A 23276-nucleotide genomic window follows, 5' to 3' on the forward strand; every position below is an offset into this window, starting at 1 on the left:
CAGGTTCAACTCTGGATAAATTGAAAGGTCAGCGTCATCGAGGGCGACGACGTCGCGGCATATCATACTGCCTCTCTCTAGTAACAGCGAGGCTACTTTATCAAGAAGGCATCAACAGGTGGGGAACAAGGTAATATAAGGCCCAGCGAGCCTTAAATCACGACAGTCGGGCATTCGCGCATTCGGGAATTGATCCGTGCTCTTGGTCTTTGGTAGTCGATCGCTATTAAGAGGCAGAGATTAGTAAAGAGATTGCTGACTGCCATGCTACGGAGTGTGCCCACTTTTTTCCAGTGGTTCGAGCGCCCCGCCGCGGCCAAGCGGCCGAACCAGGCGCACATTTTTTTTTTATTTGCGAAGCACGGTAGGGGTATGAGAAGAGTGGATTCGCGTGGAAATGTCCATATAGGCGCACATTTTGGAGACGCGTGGAAGGGGTATACCGAATGTGCGCGTACGAGGAGAGGAGTGGAAATGTCGGCTATATAGCTGTATATATCTAAACGCACAGCCAAAGCAAGCGACGATACGAGTTTTTCTTTTTTGAGAGTCTTTTGACTCTGCAACCGAGTACTATGAATATATTTAACTGACTTGCTCTCGCTCTGGCTTCAATGTTATCTATAAATCTTATTTAATTAAATCGTGGAACTAAATGCTCATTAATTATATACACAGAATTTTGATTTCAATACATTATTTTTTAACTTTCCCGTACTCTTAAAATTCCCAAATCCATTTATGTTTTCAAAAAATTCACCACTAATTTATTAATTTCACACATCCTAACTGCTGTAAACTGTAGGACAAGCTCCGGAGGGTATCCATGAGCATATGTGACTTTGAAAGAGTCACCTTCCGTTCTTCGGATAGGTAAGATGATTAAGGCTTATGCCCCTTTATAGATTGTTTTGCACTTAAGGGTTCAAATCCACTTCATGGTAGATGTTTTTATTTTTTTTTATTTTTTTATTCAGTGTATCATTTTTTCTTCATTTCTTTTATTTATGTTTCGTTAAAAATATAAATTTATATATATGTAGTCAACATTCTTTTTCGGATACATCAAAACAAATTAAATTAATATTGTTACTTTGATACAAGGCAATTCAATAATTTTATGATACTAAAATAACTTTTAAGGATTTTAACATAATTTGTGTATTCTAAAACTCCTAAAAGAAATTGTGAACATCCTATTTACGACAAAAAAAGCTGCCCGTTTACTGCTATTTACTTAATGTTGAAATTTTAATCAGTAATTAAATTTGATGAACACAATACAAAATAGTTTTGTAAATATTTTAAAATTGTTTGCAAATTTTGAATAAGGTGTGCTACTTTTATCTATTTTTAGACAGCCAGAAGAACAATAATGAATGAAACAGTTGGATGAATAAGTAATAAAATTTATTTGGCAAGATTCTGAGACTAAACATTTTTTACAATACCGCAGTATTTTGTTAAAAACAAAAAAAAATGAATTACCTTTAAGGGTGATGATTGTAATAAACATATTTTTAGGCTGTAGATTATAAAGGAAGTTAAATCATTTATATTGAATGCAGGAAAAGCATCGTAATACTTTTAACAATGATACCATCGGGTGAGTGCAAGAAAGAGTCTTTTTAGAGTAAAAGTCAAGAAAGAGCCTTTTTGAATTTTCAGGCAGAATAAAGTCCTTTTAAACTAAAAGAAAAAGCCTTTTTATACGGAGGTACACTCGCACTTAGGTGTCGGCGTCGATTGGTATAATTAAGCCCAACGAAACGTCGCTCAAGATTATTCTTCAACATTTTTAAGTTCTTATTTGCTCCTCACCCAGCTCTCGGTTGGTCTCGTACCTCTGTACGAATCCACACATTCATTCCATACTGGAGAGCAAAACGAGGAGTTCAACAAAAAGATATCAATGCCTTTTTAACTAATTTGTTTACTTCTATTTTAAGGTAGTAATGTATTTATTTTTATAGATCAATTATACGTATACACACATAAATGTAGTACCAACTTAAAATTGGAGAAATAAAAATTAAAGGCTCTTTCTTATATTCAGTTTGAAAAGGCTCTTTTACGCCTATTACTCTGAGAAGACTCTTTATTATGCTAACGTAATAAATTATTTAGAATCAGGAATTGTGAGAACTAAAAAAATTTTTTAACTACAAATTTCTATATTAGTAGAAACTGAGTCTGGGTCTATTTCTGCTAGCAAAAACTTCGATTAAGTTACTGGGGATGTTGTGATATTTCATTGTTTTAAGAAATTTCTGAAAAAATTTGTATAGGTATGTTTCAGTATCATTAATAACATGTTAAAATTTCAAAGAGCCTAGATACACCATTTTTGAGAAATAAAATCGCGAAGTTGGCCACTTATACACATGCTTTTAGATGGACTTGTCGGAAAATGCACATTTTTACTCATAACTTTTGAGATTTTCTTAAGATTCTTTTAAAAAATTAAATTGTTAGGGTTTATTATAGTTGAAATAAGTATACTAAAATTGGGGAAGCCTAGCTTCACCGTTTTTTGATGGTTTATCTTATCAACTACAAACAATCGAATAAATTTATGTGAATCATTGTGTGTTGCATACGATGTAAAATTAATTGATCGATTGCGATAGTTAAAAGAGCAATTTTAAGTGTAAAATTTTAATATTTTGTAAAGTTATTCATCTATAAAAATATATATAGTGCCACCTTCCAAACAAAGGAAAAAAAATTTTTGTTAACTGTATATGATTTACGCACTGTCAAAAATGTTGGTAACTATTTCTGAAAAATTACAATTACAATTGATTATAGGTAAAAAGAATAATTGTTTACTTAGAATACAAATTTTTTTTTTAAACCATACTCTAGATTTACAAGTGGTTGAAACTAGTATGTGTTGAATAAAAAAAGCTTTGTTCAGTCTCTGTATGACTCTTTAATTTAAAATACGGTCTATTTATAAAACTAAAGAATCTACTTTCATGTTTGTACATATATATGTAGTACGAATTTTGTCAACGCAATAACCACAAGGTATTGATAAGGAATGTAAATATAAGCACAAAAATATAATATATGTACGTAGTTAAATATTCACGTATAATTGGATGTCAGTTGAACTTTACTGATAATGATCATATTTGATATAATCGTAGTAAAAGTATGAGTTTTCTTCTGCCTTCGGCTTTTTTTTTGTCGTAAATAGGATGTTCACAATTTCTTTTTGGAGTTTTAGAATACACAAATTATGTTAAAATCCTTAAAAGTTATTTTAGTATCATAAAATTATTGAATTGCCTTGTATCAAAGTAACAATATTAATTTAATTTGTTTTGATGTATCCGAAAAAGAATGTTGACTACATATATATAAATTTATATTTTTAACGAAACATAAATAAAAGAAATGAAGACAAAATGATACATTGAATAAAAAAATAAAAAAAAAATAAAAACATCTACCATGAAGTGGATTTGAACCCTTAAGTGCAAAACAATCTATAAAGGGGCATAAGCCTTAATCATCTTACCTATCCGAAGAACGGAAGGTGACTCTTTCAAAGTCACATATGCTCATGGATACCCTCCAGAGCTTGTCCTACAGTTTACAGCAGTTAGGATGTGTGAAATTAATATAATAAATTAGTGGTGAATTTTTTGAAAACATAAATGGATTTGGGAATTTTAAGAGTACGGAAAAGTTAAAAAATAATGTATTGAAATCAAAATTCTGTGTATATAATTAATGAGCATTTAGTTCCACGATTTAATTAAATAAGATTTATAGATAACATTAAAGCCAGAGCGAGAGCAAGTCAGTTAAATATATTCATAGTACTCGGTTGCAGAGTCAAAAGACTCTCAAAAAAGAAAAACTCGTATCGTCGCTTGCTTTGGCTGTGCGTTCAGATATATACAGCTATATAGCCGACATTTCCACTCCTCTCCTCGTACGCGCACATTCGGTATACCCCTTCCACGCGTCTTCAAAATGTGCGCCAATATGGACATTTCCACGCGAATCCACTCTTCTCATATCCCTACCGTGCTTCGCAAATAAAAAAAAAACGTGTGCCTGGTTTGGCCGCTTGGCCGCGGCGGGGCGCTCGAACCACTGGAAAAAAGTGGGCACACTCCGTAGCATGGCAGTCAGCAATCTCCCTACTAATCTCTGTTAAGAGGGTCTGGCGTTACCAAGGGACTCGAGCGTTACCGAATCAAGACGTCGAGCAATATTTACAGAATGATATAACGAGCCTAGAACGGAACCACACGCGCAACTTTGCCTTACAGATGGGTATTTAGAATAAAAGTGTTCAAGAAAATATATATATACTGATCATTCTCGCGACGCACCTTCTTACCAATATCTTCCCTACGTCACAATATTATGGAATACTTTTAATTACCAATGGATTACTATTTGAAAAAGCCACATGAATGATACAACAAAATTTTTTGAAAAGCACGATTGTTGCCCAGTAAAATGATTGACTAGAGATAAACAAATACAGATCTTATGCATTACATGTTAATATCATGAGATCCTCTTATTACTTCCTGGCGTGTAGAAGAAAAAAAAGAAACGTGACCTTACTACAAAAGCTAAATTTACTTAAAATTAAAGATATTAATTGTGAAAATTTAACGATTAAGAAACTGAAAAGTTTTATGACACAGGTCTGATTCCTAATTTTTTTTTTTTTTTTTTTTTTTAAAAAAGTCAAAATCATTGTAGATATAATGTAGACATAAAGTGAAAATGTAAACATTGAAAATTAAAACAACGTTTTGCTCTTATTATAATAAAGATAAAGTATTTTTCTAAAAATTATTATTTTGATACAGCTATTTTTAAGGTTATATATTTCAGCTACAATTTTTATTCGATCTATTAGAAATTTTTAAAATTTCTCATGTGTTTTAAAATTACAGGGTGGATGTTAAAAAAAATGATCGAAAAATTAGAAAGAATCTACAAATGTTGAGAATTTTCTCATATTTGTATACCTTGAAAACAATGTTAGTAAATAGTCTTAGTCTTATTGAGGTAAGAAGTACACCATATTCTACTCCTAGTAAAGTCTTAATAAATGTGAGAGTAAAAAAATTAGGTCTTATCAATTAAACATTCATGTTATTGAATTTGCTTCTTAAGCTAAGGTCGTAACTTTCAACTGCATCAAAAATTTTTGTTTTTTTAAGGTTACATTGACTCATTCTACAGGAATCTTGGTTATATACAAGAACACATTCTTAGCACTCGTTTTTTAGTAAACTCCACGCCTATCACAACACAATATTTTTTTAAGTTTCATGGTTTAACAATAAAATAATAATATATCATGTTAGTAAAAAGTTAGTGGTAAAAAGTAATCAAAGCTTGTACAATAATCAAATATTTTAAAATACTATTTTTTTAAAAGCTGTTAGGCATTTTCTGAAATTTTCATGTTTTGAATTTTTTTAAATACCAAAAAAAATAGCTTTAATTTTTTTTCAAACATAAGTCATTTATTTCCCACTGTGCATCTTTTCCGTTATTTTGCCGTATATTCACCACCAACCTCATACCTGCTTGAATATTTACCTCTGAATACATATGTTTATACATACTTTTACACCGCCTAGGATGCAAATAAGTCTTTCATAGAACTATAAGTACATTGAAAGAAGGATTCAACTAAAATAATTCAGATGTTTTGGAATTGAAGTAGCTTGACATCATGGAGCTCTCACAACTCTAAAATCAAATTGTGAGACTTCGAATGCAGACGTACTTCAGTTTTAAAATATTTGAACTGCGTTTCATTGAATATAGAAGTCCCACAACTCTAACTACGAAGCATCCGAATTTGAAGCAGCACTGACTATGATACTTTAAAGCTTTAAGCGCTCTAGCTCGACTGTGGGCGTCCCGGACGTCGAACGTTCGAACCGTTGAAGTTCAAAGGTTTTCGAAGGTTCTCAGTCTTTCTTTTAATACAGTTGAGTAACGTAACTGCGTATACGACTGTCGATATCGAAGAAAAGTAACAAAGTAAGTAAATAGTTCTTGAAATATATTATACAAATAATTTTAATTGCCATTATTTGGCATACTATACTACATTGATAAGAACATGCAAAGTATAAGTGTATGTGTCTTTGTGTTTTGTTTGGTTTTACTATGTATTGTTGTAAACAACTTCACCTTGTTACCTATGTACCGTGCTCCTGTGTGTATTTAGAGTTGGCCTTGTCATATTTTACAAAATTTTATAAAATATAATATTTATCTCTCGCACTCAACAGCCAGTGTGCGATAATAATTCTTTTATTCTGAGGCTCATGACTAAGTTTGTAAGTTCAATGCACAACAAATACATATTTTGAACTTATGTTGTTCCTTCAGAATTAACTTTAGTTTAAGTATCAATCACAATGATATCGCAAAGCTTATACATTTCGTTATTGCTTGACACAATTATTTTACTCATGATCAATTTTTCATTAGACCTATCACTTAAACATTAATAACTATAGCTTAAACGTATGTATATACCGTTCAGAATTCTATTTATATTTCCTCTAGTACTTTCCAGTTATATTTAATCGACTTTATCTTGGAAGTAATTTTCAAGCTGCTTTTATAACATCATCCTACATGGAGAGATTTTTTACGTATCTTTTAAAACTTAAATGTGTTGATATTATACAGGTAAAACTATAAACGTAGTAAACGACTTTTTCGTGCGTAAGTCGAATCGGCAAGGGCGTCAGCATTGTGCTCTGTTGTCAAAGTGTTGTCGAACACACGCACATACACACATTTTAAGCGCAGTACAATGACGCGAATGACACTACTCATAGAAGTACATACGCGTAACTACAAATGTACAAATTTGAAAAAAACTTGTGTAGCTAATGTGCCTATGTATAGCTTAAGTCGTAGATGTCCTCTCTCTTATTAATATTGTGACTGTTACAAACTATATGAAGCATTTTAAATATCCACCGTTTCTTTTAATTTGATTCTTTTTCAATAATTTTGATCCCATACCACTTCAAAGTATGACTGCTATTTATTTGATGTATAAATATGGCATTTTCACTTTGTAATTATATTTGTGCTCTCTTGTTCTTTCTTTCAATATTGTCTTTGTTTCTCCCACATATTTTATGGGGCAGTTACCACAAAAGATCTCATACAATACATTAGTATTATTTATTTTTTAAGTTTTGTCTTTTCTCAATCGTACAATACTGTTTAATTTTTTGTGTATTCTAAGAATTGCTCTAATATTTAACTTACTCAAATAAGTATAAATTGAGAACACAGTATAATGCTCATGCTTTTGCCGATTCGACTTGTGTACGAGTAAATTGTTCTATACGTTACAATTTTCTTCAGTGTACATAATTGTAAGGTAACCTGCCGTTTTCTACATGAATATTGTGGTCTTTGCTTAGTTACAGTTGTTGCAAAATAGGCATTTAGTAACATTTATGGTTGGTTGTTTATTATTAAGAGGATTTCATTAGTTAACATTTAATATTTAATAAATGTTTGCCTATACGATAAATTATAGCCCTCTAGCTTAAATAGAAGCTGGGAAATAAAGTAGGAGTAATAATCATCGATAAATTCATTTTTTGATTTTCAAATTAAAGGATATTAATAATTTGATACCTCAGCTCATGCTGATTTTGGGAAGTTAGGACCCCGAACTTTTTTTCAATACAGTGCTTTTGTAACTATAGTTGGTTTCCTAAGATATTAAAAAATTTGTTTATGTTTTTACTATGATGGTAACGTCTGAGCCGTTAAACGGGTTTCATTAAAATTTTTTGCGCACGTGTACTCTTCAAAACACTTTTTTTTTATCAGCCACACAGCTTTGCATGTTATTTTTTACTTACAATAAGGTTTCACATGCTATGAATTTATCAGTGGCACACAGCAGTAATGTAACGTAGCTAAAGTACATAACGTATACCTACAGTAAAGTAACTATAATGGTGGTTCTTCTGCTCACAGTTATAGTGAGCGTGGTAAATTTTATTATTGCTTTTAATTTTCATTTTCTACAATAAGCTTACTTGTACAGTTTTATCATGGTCTTTTATTTTACTAGATTGCAACGAATTAAGCACATATGTGTCAGTATCAAGACATGTCGATTCTCTGACTATGCATTACTTTGCAGACCAAACTACTCCAACTATGCTAGAGTATTTCTCCATCTACCCACCTGATAACTGATCATTATACTGTAACCCAAACACTTTTGATGTGGCAAAAAAAGTGTAGGTGATATGAGTGCACATCAAAGTAACTTTCCACTCAAGCCCTATGCATCAAATCGCATTAACATAGAATCATTCCGATTCAAACAAATGCAATCATGTGTCTCAGAGTATAATAATTCTGATGCCAATAATTACTCCGCTCAAAGGAGGATTGATGGGCCCTTACAGTGTTCCACTGATTTTTATCGAAATAATTACGGAAAGTGTTTGAGACTGAATGGATTACCAGTTATCGAGAGTAGCGTGACTGTTTCTGAAAGTTGTTTTTATTTAAAGTGTTTAATTTGCATGTTCTCCTAAATGGCTTTTTTTTTTGTTAATATGGATTATTTTAACGCTGATTTACAAATATTTAGTTACAGTACCCACTCCAGATCGGGTCCATCAAACTGCGCTGCTAAATTTGCTGCAAGCATGTAGCGAAGAGAAAAAAGTTTTGGCTGCCTTTCAGTTAAATAAAGATAACCCAGAGAAACCAAGTGTAAATTTGGTAATTTTTCAGAATAAGTAGGTAACAGTTTTTTGTATTCAGAGACTTACTCTGTGAAACTTTTCCTGGCCAAATTAAAGAAAAATGGTTTTCTCCGATTATTGGGCACGTAAGTGTAACTAGACATTTATACTACGCTTATAAATATGAACGATCAAAGTGTATCGAATTGAAAATTATTCACAGTACTTTCACTCATGGTGCTTAATATGAGTAAAAAAATTAAACTTACTTAATACTTCAATACTTAAACAACGATTTATTGTAACTTACATGCACTCATGCTTTTTAATATTCTCACGTTAAAGTAGTGTCATAAAAAAATGTACTTGTTTGCAAACATCTTCCGGGTACTGAAAGATCAATATTAACATAACATTTCATGGATTATGCATGTTTTTGATGATTAAAATATACATTTATTTATACTATTTATTGCCAATACTTCACGCGATGACTATGCTCAATGACTCCTATCTTTGCTCAATTTTACTTACCAATCCTATATCATTAAATTATACTATTTTGAAATTTTTTAAGATAATTTTATCTTTTTTGTGCTCCTATGATTTTTTAATGCACATAAAATACAAAATAAATAAAGTACATAATTTCCAACATTATGTTACAGCTCTTAAATGATTGTCAAGCTTTTTTAGAGATAAATTCGATTCATTCCTAAAAACCTCGGATTCACTTTAAAAAAAATTGTGTTTGCTATCCTCTATACGTACAACTGGTTGTTTAGACAAATACAAAGGTGAGTGAATTGTGAAATGTCTCATTTTTTACATACTAAACTCATGAAAAAAAAGCCATATGCTTCGCAAAGCATAATAGCAGATATTATAGATAATCTTGCTTTTTAAGTTAACAGGCCACAGTCAATCGTATGTGCTGGAACTGCTGGTTTATTTACTCAAAAAAAATACACTGATGTTGAGATCAAAAGTTAAAGTTGACAAGAAAAATATTTTTAGAAAATCGACATCGTCGCCCTTGACTGTCTACCTTTGTTGCTTCGCTAATATAAGCGCTGGCGTGGTGTATAATTTATTGTCAGTCGATAGTTTGACAGGGGATGGATTAGTTAATATACTTACGAATTATCGCGTACCTGTGGTAATAATTTATATCTTAAATTTTATTTAGTTTGATCAGATCTCTTATCATGTTTTTAATTATGTATCCTAATGAGGCTGACACAAATGACCCGAATCATCTAAATTTAAAGGTACGAGATTTTGAAAAGGAATTTTGATTTTTACTGGCTCTCCTGTAGTGTTACATAGTGGTTATAGCCGTCGTAAGACAGTGACCTTTATCATACGTTACGGCTGCTTTGCCTATTAATATACCATGAGTGGTTTTTATTAAGTGCATGTATGCTTGGCCGTGACTGATAGCTTACGTTACAGGAATTTTTATTCGAACTCATAAGAATAAACTCAGAATAATCTGGCTTTTATTTTATATACGCAATTTGCACTAAAAGTTACTTCTGTAGACTTATAATGTTTAGAAAATTACAAAAGTTTCGAGTTTTCTTTATTTAGACCAACATTATCTATAATTTTGTGAAAATTTTCTTGATTACTCAAACATTCTGTTGTTGTATCGAGCCATGACCGTCCACGCTCTTCGTTGTTTGTTAATGCAATTCTTACTATACTAAGGGGCTTTGCCCTCTGCGCGCTCCGCGTGCCAACCCCCCAAACTTTTTTAAGTAAACACATTTCTAATAATTATTTAATCAAAATCGAATGATTAAATTTTAAAAGTAAATCTAAGCTCAATCGAATGAAACGACCTCAATTAGCCTGTAGTGCGGTAGATGTAGCCAGCGCTTGTCTACTTAATCTCATATGTACATTTTAATGTACCTTTTTTCGTCCCTCACGACCAATCGGATCACGGGGTATTCTGTCGAAAGTCACGTGATACTGATTCTTTTAGGATAGAAATGGGATGGGACTTCTTGGTTTTTTTTTTCAATATCAAGGTTCTTATGTCATAACAAAGCCTGGTTTGATCTTTAGCTGGAAATAAATTTCCAAATATTCCTGTCTCACTAAATGATGTTTCTTTTGATAAACATAAAAAAGTGGTTTTAATTAAATATGTTTGATGTCGCTGTTTTTAATGTTATTATATTTTTAGAGGTTAACCTAATTAGAGGAATTTTTGTATCCGTATGTATAGTAACATTTAATAGCAATAAAAATAATGTTTTTGGAATTGACGTCAGCTCCCGTATCTATAATGAATGCGTCTTTGCGTTTATTTAATTGTGAAATTTTCATCCTTACTTTCGGTGTATTGCTAATTTTTCTTGCGACGGACTGGGTGATCGCATAAGTTGGTTTGTCAGCATACGCTTATTCAGGTCCTTGCTCACCGCTACGTCTAAGTGACGAGTACTATTCTTGTTTAAAGGTTGGCTTAGTTTAGCGTGATTCTCGTGGTGTCTGAATGTTTTTGCAAGTTAAGAGTTAATTTTCCATTGGAAAAAAATCGAGTTGCCAAATACATGGCTGCGTTTACAGTGGTAGATTTAGTATAAAACTAGTGTCAGGGCTGAGCGTGTAACTTGAGCCATGTCGTAAATATAATTAGCATCGGGTCAAATATTATATTTACGACGTTTCATAAAAAGCAAAATCTTAAATTTGGTGATTTAACGTCACATGTCCCATCGTTGCTGTGAAAAGGGTGTGTAGACGTGCAAAAAATACTTCGACACCGGCAAAAGGATTCGACTGGGGCCATTCGGGTGTAATATTAAATATTTGTTCAAAAGTATCTTACCACTAGGCATGCATTATCTTAAAACTCGGGCTGAATTTAAACTTGATTTGATTGTTAAGACACGTAACAGAAAAAAAAAATGTTAAAGTGTGCGATCTATTTCCTACTAGTTTGAGGGCATTTGGTGTAGGTATGCGTCTTACCTTACGGGCTCCACTAGTTAAGTAAATTGTAGCGCGCTCGCCAGGAATCGACATTAATGGCTTTTTGAGAGTTGATCGCGACCGGTGACCGGTCACAATACACTCAGAAACTCAGTAGTTCAATCGGGGAATCCGATAATCGTCGACTTCGACGAGATAAGTCAAAGTAACGTGGCGTCAACTTAACCTTTTATCCCATATTTAAAAAGTAAATGACGTAACAAGACCAATACACTTTCCGATTTATCGAATTCACCGATTGATCCCCTGTTGGGGGATCTGATCGCGATATTTCGATACAGCCTGATACTATTCTATAAATCTCGAAAATAGCGCTCTAATTGGTTAGTTCCAGTGATATTCGATGGAATACTTAGTTCAGAATAACTGACCAATCAAAGAGCTGCATCGAGTGATATCGGGCTGTACCGAAGTATCGCGATCAAAAGCACAGGGACGTAAGAAAAGCATTGGTTGATACGTATGTATGTGGGGAAGTATGAGGCACTACCGGCAGCCCAACTTTATTAATTAATAATGACGAAACTTCTTGGAGTAAAGCTATGAAAAAAATCTCATTTCAAATGCACAGTATTATAATCATGTATACTAAACATTGCCGTGTCGAACTGGTATTTGAAAATTCTTGTACGGCCATTTTTTTCGATTGACAATTGTAACCGCTACTTGTACTAAATTACTGTTATTATTATGTTCGTAATTTAGTTTTCTAAAAGAATCAGCAAAAACCATTTAGGACAATCAATTCAAAATAATTTTTTTTATTAATTCCTTGTTAGTATTAGAGACATACAGGGTGACGGAGTGACCTAACCTCCACCGCATGCACCGTTTTCACACTATCTGTGAAAACGTAAGTGCATAGTGCTTGTGTATGCACGTGTATATAGATGTACTAAACAGTGCTATTCTTACGTCTTTGCATATCATGTATATGCCAATTTAAATTTGGAATCGTTATGTTGTGGTAGCCCCATAGATGCAGGGTAGAGCTGCAGGACATAATTTTCTCTATAAGCTGCTATGCTTAGTCTATCCTGGGGCTCTACAATAGTAAACGATGTATCGTCATATTGCAAAATTCCTCTCTAAAATTTCTTTAGTTTTCTCAATTTTCTCAAACCTTTTTTATTCGAAGACTTTCAAGAGAAGTTTGTGATATCGCGATATATCGTTTAAGTTGGTAGAGCCTCTTGTGACAAGTTTCGATATATCGAAAAAAATAGTTTTTTGCGATATCCCATAGACCACGCATGCGGCTTAACATAAAAAAACTAAAATCGCAAGCACAGTCTTAGGGAATATCGCACAATTTTTTAGTTTTTTCGATATATCGAAACGTGTGACAAGGCTCCTTGAGTGGTTTTGGGTATCTTAAATATCTGATTTTAGCTCTGGTCTCAACTTCAACACAAAAACCTGACGTCACGTTAACATTTAGATATCTGTTTGGACGTGACGTCAAGATTCATGGTTGGTGCTGCGACCGCAGCAAAACCCAGATACTTAAGGGTGCGTTCGATTCACATCGGGCGATCGCGTATTGATCTCTCATCGGTTAGTTACTCCCAAGTACAGTATATCTACAAATAATACTGGTACTTGTACATGAATATACCAGACTATATCCGATCAGCAATCGATACGTGACTGATACGCAACCGACTGATGTAAATCGAACGCAATCTTGGGTACCGCAATACCACCGTTACTACAGGATAGACCTTTTGCACAGCAGGATAGACTTCACACGGCAGCTTATGGAGAAATTCCATCCTGCATCACTCTATTGAGCATCATGTGACTGGGTTCGTATTCCGTAACTTGTCCAGCTTACATTTACGCTCACTACAGTAGACTCCAGTTAGCGCAAGTGTCAGCAACTAGCTAGCTATTGCATGAAGTTACCCCCGGGGTGGTATTTTGTAACGTGTCTAGCTTACATTTGCCCTAGCTAGACTGGACAAACTAAACTTGACGTCATGTTACAATGCTAAAGTGAATGGTAACGTTCTATCAAAGCTAGCTAGTCTATAGTCTAGCGCTAGGCTAGCTGGTGCACGAAGTTACGGAATGCAGTCTTTGGACTTACACTGGACGTATTAGGTTATGCCACACAAGCTTATCCCCCAGATGGCGCGATCGTGCCTACGAGAACGTGGCGTCTTCAAGTGTAAGCATATATACAATGTCTACATGTATTCGTTTGTATTGGGATCGGGTTATTGAGTTATTTGGAACTCAAAATCCTAATATTGGAGTTTCAAATGTTTACCACAATGTACATGGATAGAAGGAGGCGTGGCGCTGACGTCGGAGAGCCTACTCTCGCGGAGTCTCGCAGATTCCAAAATTCAGCACCTCACGTAAAACTACATTGGTAATTGGCGCTTGAGCTTAGTTTAAATCACTATATATATATACATGCGCACCCTATATGTATACACGTCTATTTGCGGTACACCGTACTTCCACGTGAGGTGATGCGTCGATGTCGCGCAATGCATTAACATGCGTTTTAAATGGGATTGCTTGACGTGACAATATGGATGGGCAAAATATATATCGATGTACCGGAAGTACTGATATTTTTTCACCGATATATCTACACGTTTTGCCGTTACATTTTTCCACCGATATATCGTGGATCGATAGATTTTCAACGGTATCAAAATGACATCACGAACAATATATTTTCGTCCATACAAACATTTAACTGTCAAGATTATTAAAAATAAGAAAAACGGTGGAAAAAATTACGCACTGCAAATATACACAGTGCGTTTTTTATCAGTTAATTATTTTTGTATGTGCTAATACTTGAAATTAAACCCAATTTCCGTGTGCATTTATATACACATCTATCGATGTATCGGAATATCGGTGTACTATTCCGATAACATCGATATGCTTCAGATATATCATTAATACATGGATATATTTTTTGAGTTTGCTCAAAGTAACTCATTGTACACTACACTTACACTGCCATCTATGCAACTCAACTACTCTATGTGTTTAAACGAATTTCGATACTTTCGACTGTATATGTGATAGTCTCCCAGTGTCCGGACACCGTTGAGACTATCATTTTTGTCAATACACTGACACTGCCATCTATGAATCTTGGGTGCTCCAACTATCTAAACAAATTTCGATACTATCGACTATATACGCGATACTCTTGCAGTGCCGACTCATCATTGAGACTATCAATTGTGTCGAGTCACTGTTGCGTCGTGTCGCGATACTCTTGCAGTGTCGAGACACTATTGACACTATCGTTTTTGTCGCGTAGCTGTTGAGTCGTATCGCGATACTCTCGCAGTGTCGAGACACTATTGACACTATCTTTTTTGTCGCGTAGCTGTTGAGTCGTGTCGCGACAATTCAACGTCGGTACCTTGGGCTACATGATGGCTCTGTCGGTAGCGTGTCTACCTACAGATCTTGATGCCCGGGGTTCAAATCCCACTCTGGACAAAAATTTCATCAATGAATGAGGTTTTTTTCTGGATGGGATTTGTACTCCAATAAACCTACCGATCTATCTACCGTTTCCCCCTACTGTTATTAAGCCCAACGTATGGCTAAATACACTTTATAGTGTCAAAATAGCCATGTCTGAGCCCTTAAGGGGCGATGATGAATATAATAAAAAAAAAAAAAAAAAAAAAAAAAGCACCTATATATATGTATACTTAAATACAAAGGTTAATGTTCACTAAATTCTCGAAGACGCTCCTAGCTGTCTAAATCACCAAATGCAGGAAGGCCGAGAATTCTTCTGTACCGACGTTGAATTGTCGCGACACGACTCAACAGCTACGCGACAAAAACGATAGTGTCAATAGTGTCTCGACACTGCGAGAGTATCGCGATACGACTCAACAGCTACGCGACAAAAACGATAGTGTCAATAGTGTCTCGACACTGCAAGAGTATCGCGACACGACGCAACAGTGACTCGACAAAAACGATAGTGTCAATAGTGTCTCGACACTGCGAGAGTATCGCGACACGACGCAACAGTGACTCGACACAATTGATAGTCTCAATGATGAGTCGGCACTGCAAGAGTATCGCGTATATAGTCGATAGTATCGAAATTTGTTTAGATAGTTGGAGCACCCAAGATTCATAGATGGCAGTGTCAGTGTATTGACAAAAATGATAGTCTCAACGGTGTCCGGACACTGGGAGACTATCACATATACAGTCGAAAGTATCGAAATTCGTTTAAACACATAGAGTAGTTGAGTTGCATAGATGGCAGTGTAAGTGTAGTGTACAATGAGTTACTTTGAGCAAACTCAAAAAATATATCCATGTATTAATGATATATCTGAAGCATATCGATGTTATCGGAATAGTACACCGATATTCCGATACATCGATAGATGTGTATATAAATGCACACGGAAATTGGGTTTAATTTCAAGTATTAGCACATACAAAAATAATTAACTGATAAAAAACGCACTGTGTATATTTGCAGTGCGTAATTTTTTCCACCGTTTTTCTTATTTTTAATAATCTTGACAGTTAAATGTTTGTATGGACGAAAATATATTGTTCGTGATGTCATTTTGATACCGTTGAAAATCTATCGATCCACGATATATCGGTGGAAAAATGTAACGGCAAAACGTGTAGATATATCGGTGAAAAAATATCAGTACTTCCGGTACATCGATATATATTTTGCCCATCCATATTGTCACGTCAAGCAATCCCATTTAAAACGCATGTTAATGCATTGCGCGACATCGACGCATCACCTCACGTGGAAGTACGGTGTACCGCAAATAGACGTGTATACATATAGGGTGCGCATGTATATATATATAGTGATTTAAACTAAGCTCAAGCGCCAATTACCAATGTAGTTTTACGTGAGGTGCTGAATTTTGGAATCTGCGAGACTCCGCGAGAGTAGGCTCTCCGACGTCAGCGCCACGCCTCCTTCTATCCATGTACATTGTGGTAAACATTTGAAACTCCAATATTAGGATTTTGAGTTCCAAATAACTCAATAACCCGATCCCAATACAAACGAATACATGTAGACATTGTATATATGCTTACACTTGAAGACGCCACGTTCTCGTAGGCACGATCGCGCCATCTGGGGGATAAGCTTGTGTGGCATAACCTAATACGTCCAGTGTAAGTCCAAAGACTGCATTCCGTAACTTCGTGCACCAGCTAGCCTAGCGCTAGACTATAGACTAGCTAGCTTTGATAGAACGTTACCATTCACTTTAGCATTGTAACATGACGTCAAGTTTAGTTTGTCCAGTCTAGCTAGGGCAAATGTAAGCTAGACACGTTACAAAATACCACCCCGGGGGTAACTTCATGCAATAGCTAGCTAGTTGCTGACACTTGCGCTAACTGGAGTCTACTGTAGTGAGCGTAAATGTAAGCTGGACAAGTTACGGAATACGAACCCAGTCACATGATGCTCAATAGAGTGATGCAGGATGGAATTTCTCCATAAGCTGCCGTGTGAAGTCTATCCTGCTGTGCAAAAGGTCTATCCTGTAGTAACGGTGGTATTGCGGTACCCAAGATTGCGTTCGATTTACATCAGTCGGTTGCGTATCAGTCACGTATCGATTGCTGATCGGATATAGTCTGGTATATTCATGTACAAGTACCAGTATTATTTGTAGATATACTGTACTTGGGAGTAACTAACCGATGAGAGATCAATACGCGATCGCCCGATGTGAATCGAACGCACCCTTAAGTATCTGGGTTTTGCTGCGGTCGCAGCACCAACCATGAATCTTGACGTCACGTCCAAACAGATATCTAAATGTTAACGTGACGTCAGGTTTTTGTGTTGAAGTTGAGACCAGAGCTAAAATCAGATATTTAAGATACCCAAAACCACTCAAGGAGCCTTGTCACACGTTTCGATATATCGAAAAAACTAAAAAATTGTGCGATATTCCCTAAGACTGTGCTTGCGATTTTAGTTTTTTTATGTTAAGCCGCATGCGTGGTCTATGGGATATCGCAAAAAACTATTTTTTTCGATATATCGAAACTTGTCACAAGAGGCTCTACCAACTTAAACGATATATCGCGATATCACAAACTTCTCTTGAAAGTCTTCGAATAAAAAAGGTTTGAGAAAATTGAGAAAACTAAAGAAATTTTAGAGAGGAATTTTGCAATATGACAATACATCGTTTACTATTGTAGAGCCCCAGGATAGACTAAGCATAGCAGCTTATAGAGAAAATTATGTCCTGCAGCTCTACCCTGCATCTATGGGGCTACCACAACATAACGATTCCAAATTTAAATTGGCATATACATGATATGCAAAGACGTAAGAATAGCACTGTTTAGTACATCTATATACACGTTCATACACAAGCACTATGCACTTACGTTTTCACAGATAGTGTGAAAACGGTGCATGCGGTGGAGGTTAGGTCACTCCGTCACCCTGTATGTCTCTAATACTAACAAGGAATTAATAAAAAAAATTATTTTGAATTGATTGTCCTAAATGGTTTTTGCTGATTCTTTTAGAAAACTAAATTACGAACATAATAATAACAGTAATTTAGTACAAGTAGCGGTTACAATTGTCAATCGAAAAAAATGGCCGTACAAGAATTTTCAAATACCAGTTCGACACGGCAATGTTTAGTATACATGATTATAATACTGTGCATTTGAAATGAGATTTTTTTCATAGCTTTACTCCAAGAAGTTTCGTCATTATTAATTAATAAAGTTGGGCTGCCGGTAGTGCCTCATACTTCCCCACATACATACGTATCAACCAATGCTTTTCTTACGTCCCTGTGCTTTTGATCGCGATACTTCGGTACAGCCCGATATCACTCGATGCAGCTCTTTGATTGGTCAGTTATTCTGAACTAAGTATTCCATCGAATATCACTGGAACTAACCAATTAGAGCGCTATTTTCGAGATTTATAGAATAGTATCAGGCTGTATCGAAATATCGCGATCAGATCCCCCAACAGGGGATCAATCGGTGAATTCGATAAATCGGAAAGTGTATTGGTCTTGTTACGTCATTTACTTTTTAAATATGGGATAAAAGGTTAAGTTGACGCCACGTTACTTTGACTTATCTCGTCGAAGTCGACGATTATCGGATTCCCCGATTGAACTACTGAGTTTCTGAGTGTATTGTGACCGGTCACCGTTTGCGATCAACTCTCAAAAAGCCATTAATGTCGATTCCTGGCGAGCGCGCTACAATTTACTTAACTAGTGGAGCCCGTAAGGTAAGACGCATACCTACACCGAATGCCCTCAAACTAGTAGGAAATAGATCGCACACTTTAACATTTTTTTTTTCTGTTACGTGTCTTAACAATCAAATCAAGTTTAAATTCAGCCCGAGTTTTAAGATAATGCATGCCTAGTGGTAAGATACTTTTGAACAAATATTTAATATTACACCCGAATGGCCCCAGTCGAATCCTTTTGCCGGTGTCGAAGTATTTTTTGCACGTCTACACACCCTTTTCACAGCAACGATGGGACATGTGACGTTAAATCACCAAATTTAAGATTTTGCTTTTTATGAAACGTCGTAAATATAATATTTGACCTGATGCCAATTATATTTACGACATGGCTCAAGTTACACGCTCAGCCCTGACACTAGTTTTATACTAAATCTACCACTGTGAACGCAGCCCATACTGCAGCAAGCTGGTGTAAAAGGGCCAATTTAAATAGGTTAATAATTGATTTAATGTTGTATAAGTTGTGTGGGGCCAAAATTATGATGATTTTTTTACGAGTTGTTCATAGGTTGATAAGGTTGCGTTTTATTTGATTCTTGTAACAATTTTACTGATTGATCAGTAAAGTCGTTATTTCTATATTGGAGAGCTGGGTGTGATACTATTTTCCCGTCTGAATTGAACGTAGTAGGAAAAATTTTTGTGTCATTAGAATTGTAGTAATAAGATATATTATCAGGATTGTTTATGTTGGAATCGTCATATCTAACTCACTGTATATTGTTTTAATTGGGCTGCAAATATGGAAAATGTTTTTGTCTGCTTTGTTATTTCACTGATACATCTTGTCTTGCTGTAGGGTGTAACTGCTGAGTAAGGTACGAATGTGAAATTTGATGATATATGGTAGTATGAGTATTGGGATATAATATTGTTTTAACATCTTTGGCTTCTAAAGCTATCTGTGAAGCACCAGCAAAAGTTTTTGCTACGTTTGACATCATGTTGGTCTTGAATCCATTGGGTCGACCTGTCATGAATGCTTCATGGCTAACCATTTCTAGATATGATTTTGAATTAAACTGTTGGTTTTCATCATACTGTTGGAAGCAGCTTTTATTTTTGTTGCTCAAGCGCCTTAGTTAATAAGTTGAGAAATTTGATCGTGAAAATCACGAACAGTGTTCCCCTATTTCACCTAAGAATTCTTAATGTCAGTAATGTATTGAGCGTAAGCTTTAGGAGATGTAAAGTCTTCTTTTAAGTGGCTTATAAGATCATCTGATGCATTTAATGTTAATCCATCTAGATAACTTCTTGCTCTACCACTTAGCCTTGAAACGACTGTTTTTGAAAACACGGGTTCTTCCGCATTTGAGATACAAAAACTGTCATTTTTAATATTTTGCAAATAATCTTTAAATGATGTATTAAGCCCATTGTACTTGGGTATGTATAGGACAGCTTAATTCATACAGAAGGCTGAATTATTAAGAGCTACATTAACTTAAAGAGTCCTAAGATTGACCTTAACTTATGTGACCTCCCTTGTAACTAGTATAAAGTCTATTACTGACTCTTAGTAGCTGTGTTAATACTTCGCCCTAGTTAAACTATGTGTCTGTAGGAGTAAAGTGATGTGCGAAAAAATTTAAAATTATTTTTACTCATAATTTGTGTGGGAAAAATTAAAGTTGGAATTAAATTTCATTTTTATCCCCAAGCGTGAATTTAAAATTGTCTGTTGGTTTTTAAATCTTTGAAAATGTAATAAATATAATTATTAGCTAATTAAGAGTTACGCCAATTATCTTAAAAAATATAAATGAATTACGTAGTGATTAAAAGCACAATTTCTTTAGTGTAAAACTAAAATCACGTTGTATGAATTAAAAAAAAAAAATTAAGTGTAATTATTTATTTAAACCTACTTCTTTATGGGTAATTGCGATTTCTTATATTACTTCAAGTCTATTTTAAAATTCGATTTTAAATTAGTTTTTAGTTAGCCGTTATTTTATTGTAAGTTTAAAATTTAATCAATTCCAAATTTTCATTTTATGCTATCGAGCCTTCTATAGTCAATCAGCTGAGAAATTGATTTACTTAAAAAATTAAGTTTTAATGTATAATAATTTTACCTTTTCCCAAAAAAAACATAAATAAATTTAATTAGAGTAAGAAAGATTTAGTGTAGCAAGGAACTGGAAAAAAAATGTACAAGAATAAGTTTAATTTATCTTGAAAAAAACAAAAATCAATACCAATCAAAAATAATTACTGTAGATATTGGAGGAATTAGTAAATTATTTAAAAAGTTAATTTAAATTTTTATAAAAGCTACTTTCAGATTTTTTCATTTATTGAATTGGCAACACGAGTGACCTCGCTTTATTACATCAGGCAACGAACCTGCCCCCCAACATACAGTTATAGACATTGACTGTGAGTTAGTTCCTGATCTTATAGTTTCCTCGGTACAAATAAAATTCTTACCTATTATTGACTACCGCCAACTCACCGGCGTTTTACTTAATAAAAGGGAGGTCGTAGTTAAGCTATCACATTACGTATATGTGTACCTATATGTATACCTATAATTATTTTTTAATAAAATTCACTAAATGCATGTTTCATGATATCTAATAAAAAAATCTTTCTTACAGAAACTTAGTATCAGCATCTCAAGATGGTAAGCTCATAGTGTGGGACAGTTATACCACAAATAAAGTTCATGCAATACCATTACGCTCTTCCTGGGTAATGACGTGTGCGTATGCACCTTCTGGTAGTTACGTCGCCTGTGGAGGATTAGATAATATATGTTCTATATATAGCTTAAAAACAAGAGAGGGTAATGTTCGTGTGAGTAGAGAACTTCCAGGTCATACTGGGTATCTTTCATGCTGCCGATTTCTGGATGACAATCAAATTGTAACTAGCTCTGGTGACATGTCTTGGTAAGCATATCAAAACTTCTTAGAATCTCTACACTTTTTATAAGTATTTTTAATTTTTTGTCATTAAATATTGTGAGGTTCAAAGTTTAACTGTTACTACGTTCAGTGTGTCTTGTAATGGAGCTATTGATGGACTTGTAAGTCAGGTGTATCCAACAGCTTCTTTCCTCAGACATTTAGTTGAAGAATTATATAAAACCTTTAACATTCTTACATACTGACAAATATAAATATTAGACGGTTATAAAAGTGCTCAATCAAAAGCGCTTAGTTTCTTTTTGAAAATGAAGTAAAGGCAAAGCAGTATGTACATATATTTATGTAAATACATGTACGCTAGTTTTTTTGTGCCCCCTCGTGCGCTTCGCCCATTAACCTCCCGTTATACTACCGTAAAATAAGAATCTTGTGCTGTACAGTATTGAGTAGTACCGTATAAAACCATTAAATTTTTTGTAGTGTAATATACTTTGTGAATGTATTTAAACCTGTATTATAATATTTAATTTTGTTTTTTTAACAATAAATACGATACTTAAATATATTTGTGGTACCTAGTTATAATTTATAAATTATCTAATAATAGAATTTTTTGTCCATTTTTATTTTTTTATTCGCTAATCATTTTCTAACTCTAAGCAAGTGTAAATTTTATTTAGATTTTTACATCTGAAAAAAGCGTAGCAAAAACTTTTCTATATAAAAGTAACAGTTTTTTTTTCATAAAATAATTTAATATGCTCAATTTAATAAAAATAAAGTTATTTGTTATAAAGATATCCTTGATTTCCAAACTTTTGGCTGTATTTATATTGTAACAATTCTCTTCAACAATCATTAAATAATCGATTAACTTAACACTATTACTAATTATTGTTGCTACCGCTTAAATTTACAAACTGATTTTATAAGGTGAAAGATTATAGAAATAGTATTTAAAAATTGCGGTGCGACACAAATACTAAAGTTAACATATTTTTTTTTTTTAAGTTGCTTTATCTTAACTCTAAAGAGTGGCATTTCCTATTTGAATAATAAGCAAAATTGTATTACTTTAAAAATTCGTACATTTATTATTTGTTGTAAAGGTTGCGTTGTTTGATATTTAAATGAGATATTCTATCGAATATATTTAAGTTTGCCTCATCTTTTTTTTTTTTTTTTTTTTTTTTTTTTTTTTTTTTTTTTTTTTTTTCAAATAAATGATTTTACGTTTTTTCTTCTTTTTCAAATGATAATTTTAAAAATGTAGAATTCTTACATCATTTCTTAATTTTTATATTCTTAATAATGACCATTTTTAAAATTTTATCA

The 23276-nt window shown here is 33.9% G+C and overlaps 1 protein-coding gene across 4 annotated transcripts in view; it reads left to right on the forward strand.

The window, feature by feature from the left end:
- Gbeta13F (guanine nucleotide-binding protein subunit beta-1) overlaps positions 1-23276 on the forward strand; it is a 358024-nt gene that overhangs the window by 150405 nt on the left and 184343 nt on the right. For 3 of the 4 annotated variants that reach the window (XM_089592290.1, XM_014353804.2, XM_089592291.1), the window contains one exon: positions 21669-21962. In XM_089592290.1, coding sequence (XP_089448416.1) covers positions 21669-21962 — 294 coding nt within the window. Of the gene's footprint in view, positions 1-3804; positions 3814-21668; positions 21963-23276 lie in introns of all 4 variants that reach the window. The other variant, XM_089592292.1, reaches the window with a different exon arrangement.

The sequence above is a fragment of the Copidosoma floridanum genome, unplaced genomic scaffold (genome assembly GCF_036245765.1).
Source record: "Copidosoma floridanum isolate Cflo_tuat_1 unplaced genomic scaffold, Cflo_Japanese_pri ptg000015l, whole genome shotgun sequence".
Lineage (NCBI taxonomy): Eukaryota > Metazoa > Arthropoda > Insecta > Hymenoptera > Encyrtidae > Copidosoma > Copidosoma floridanum.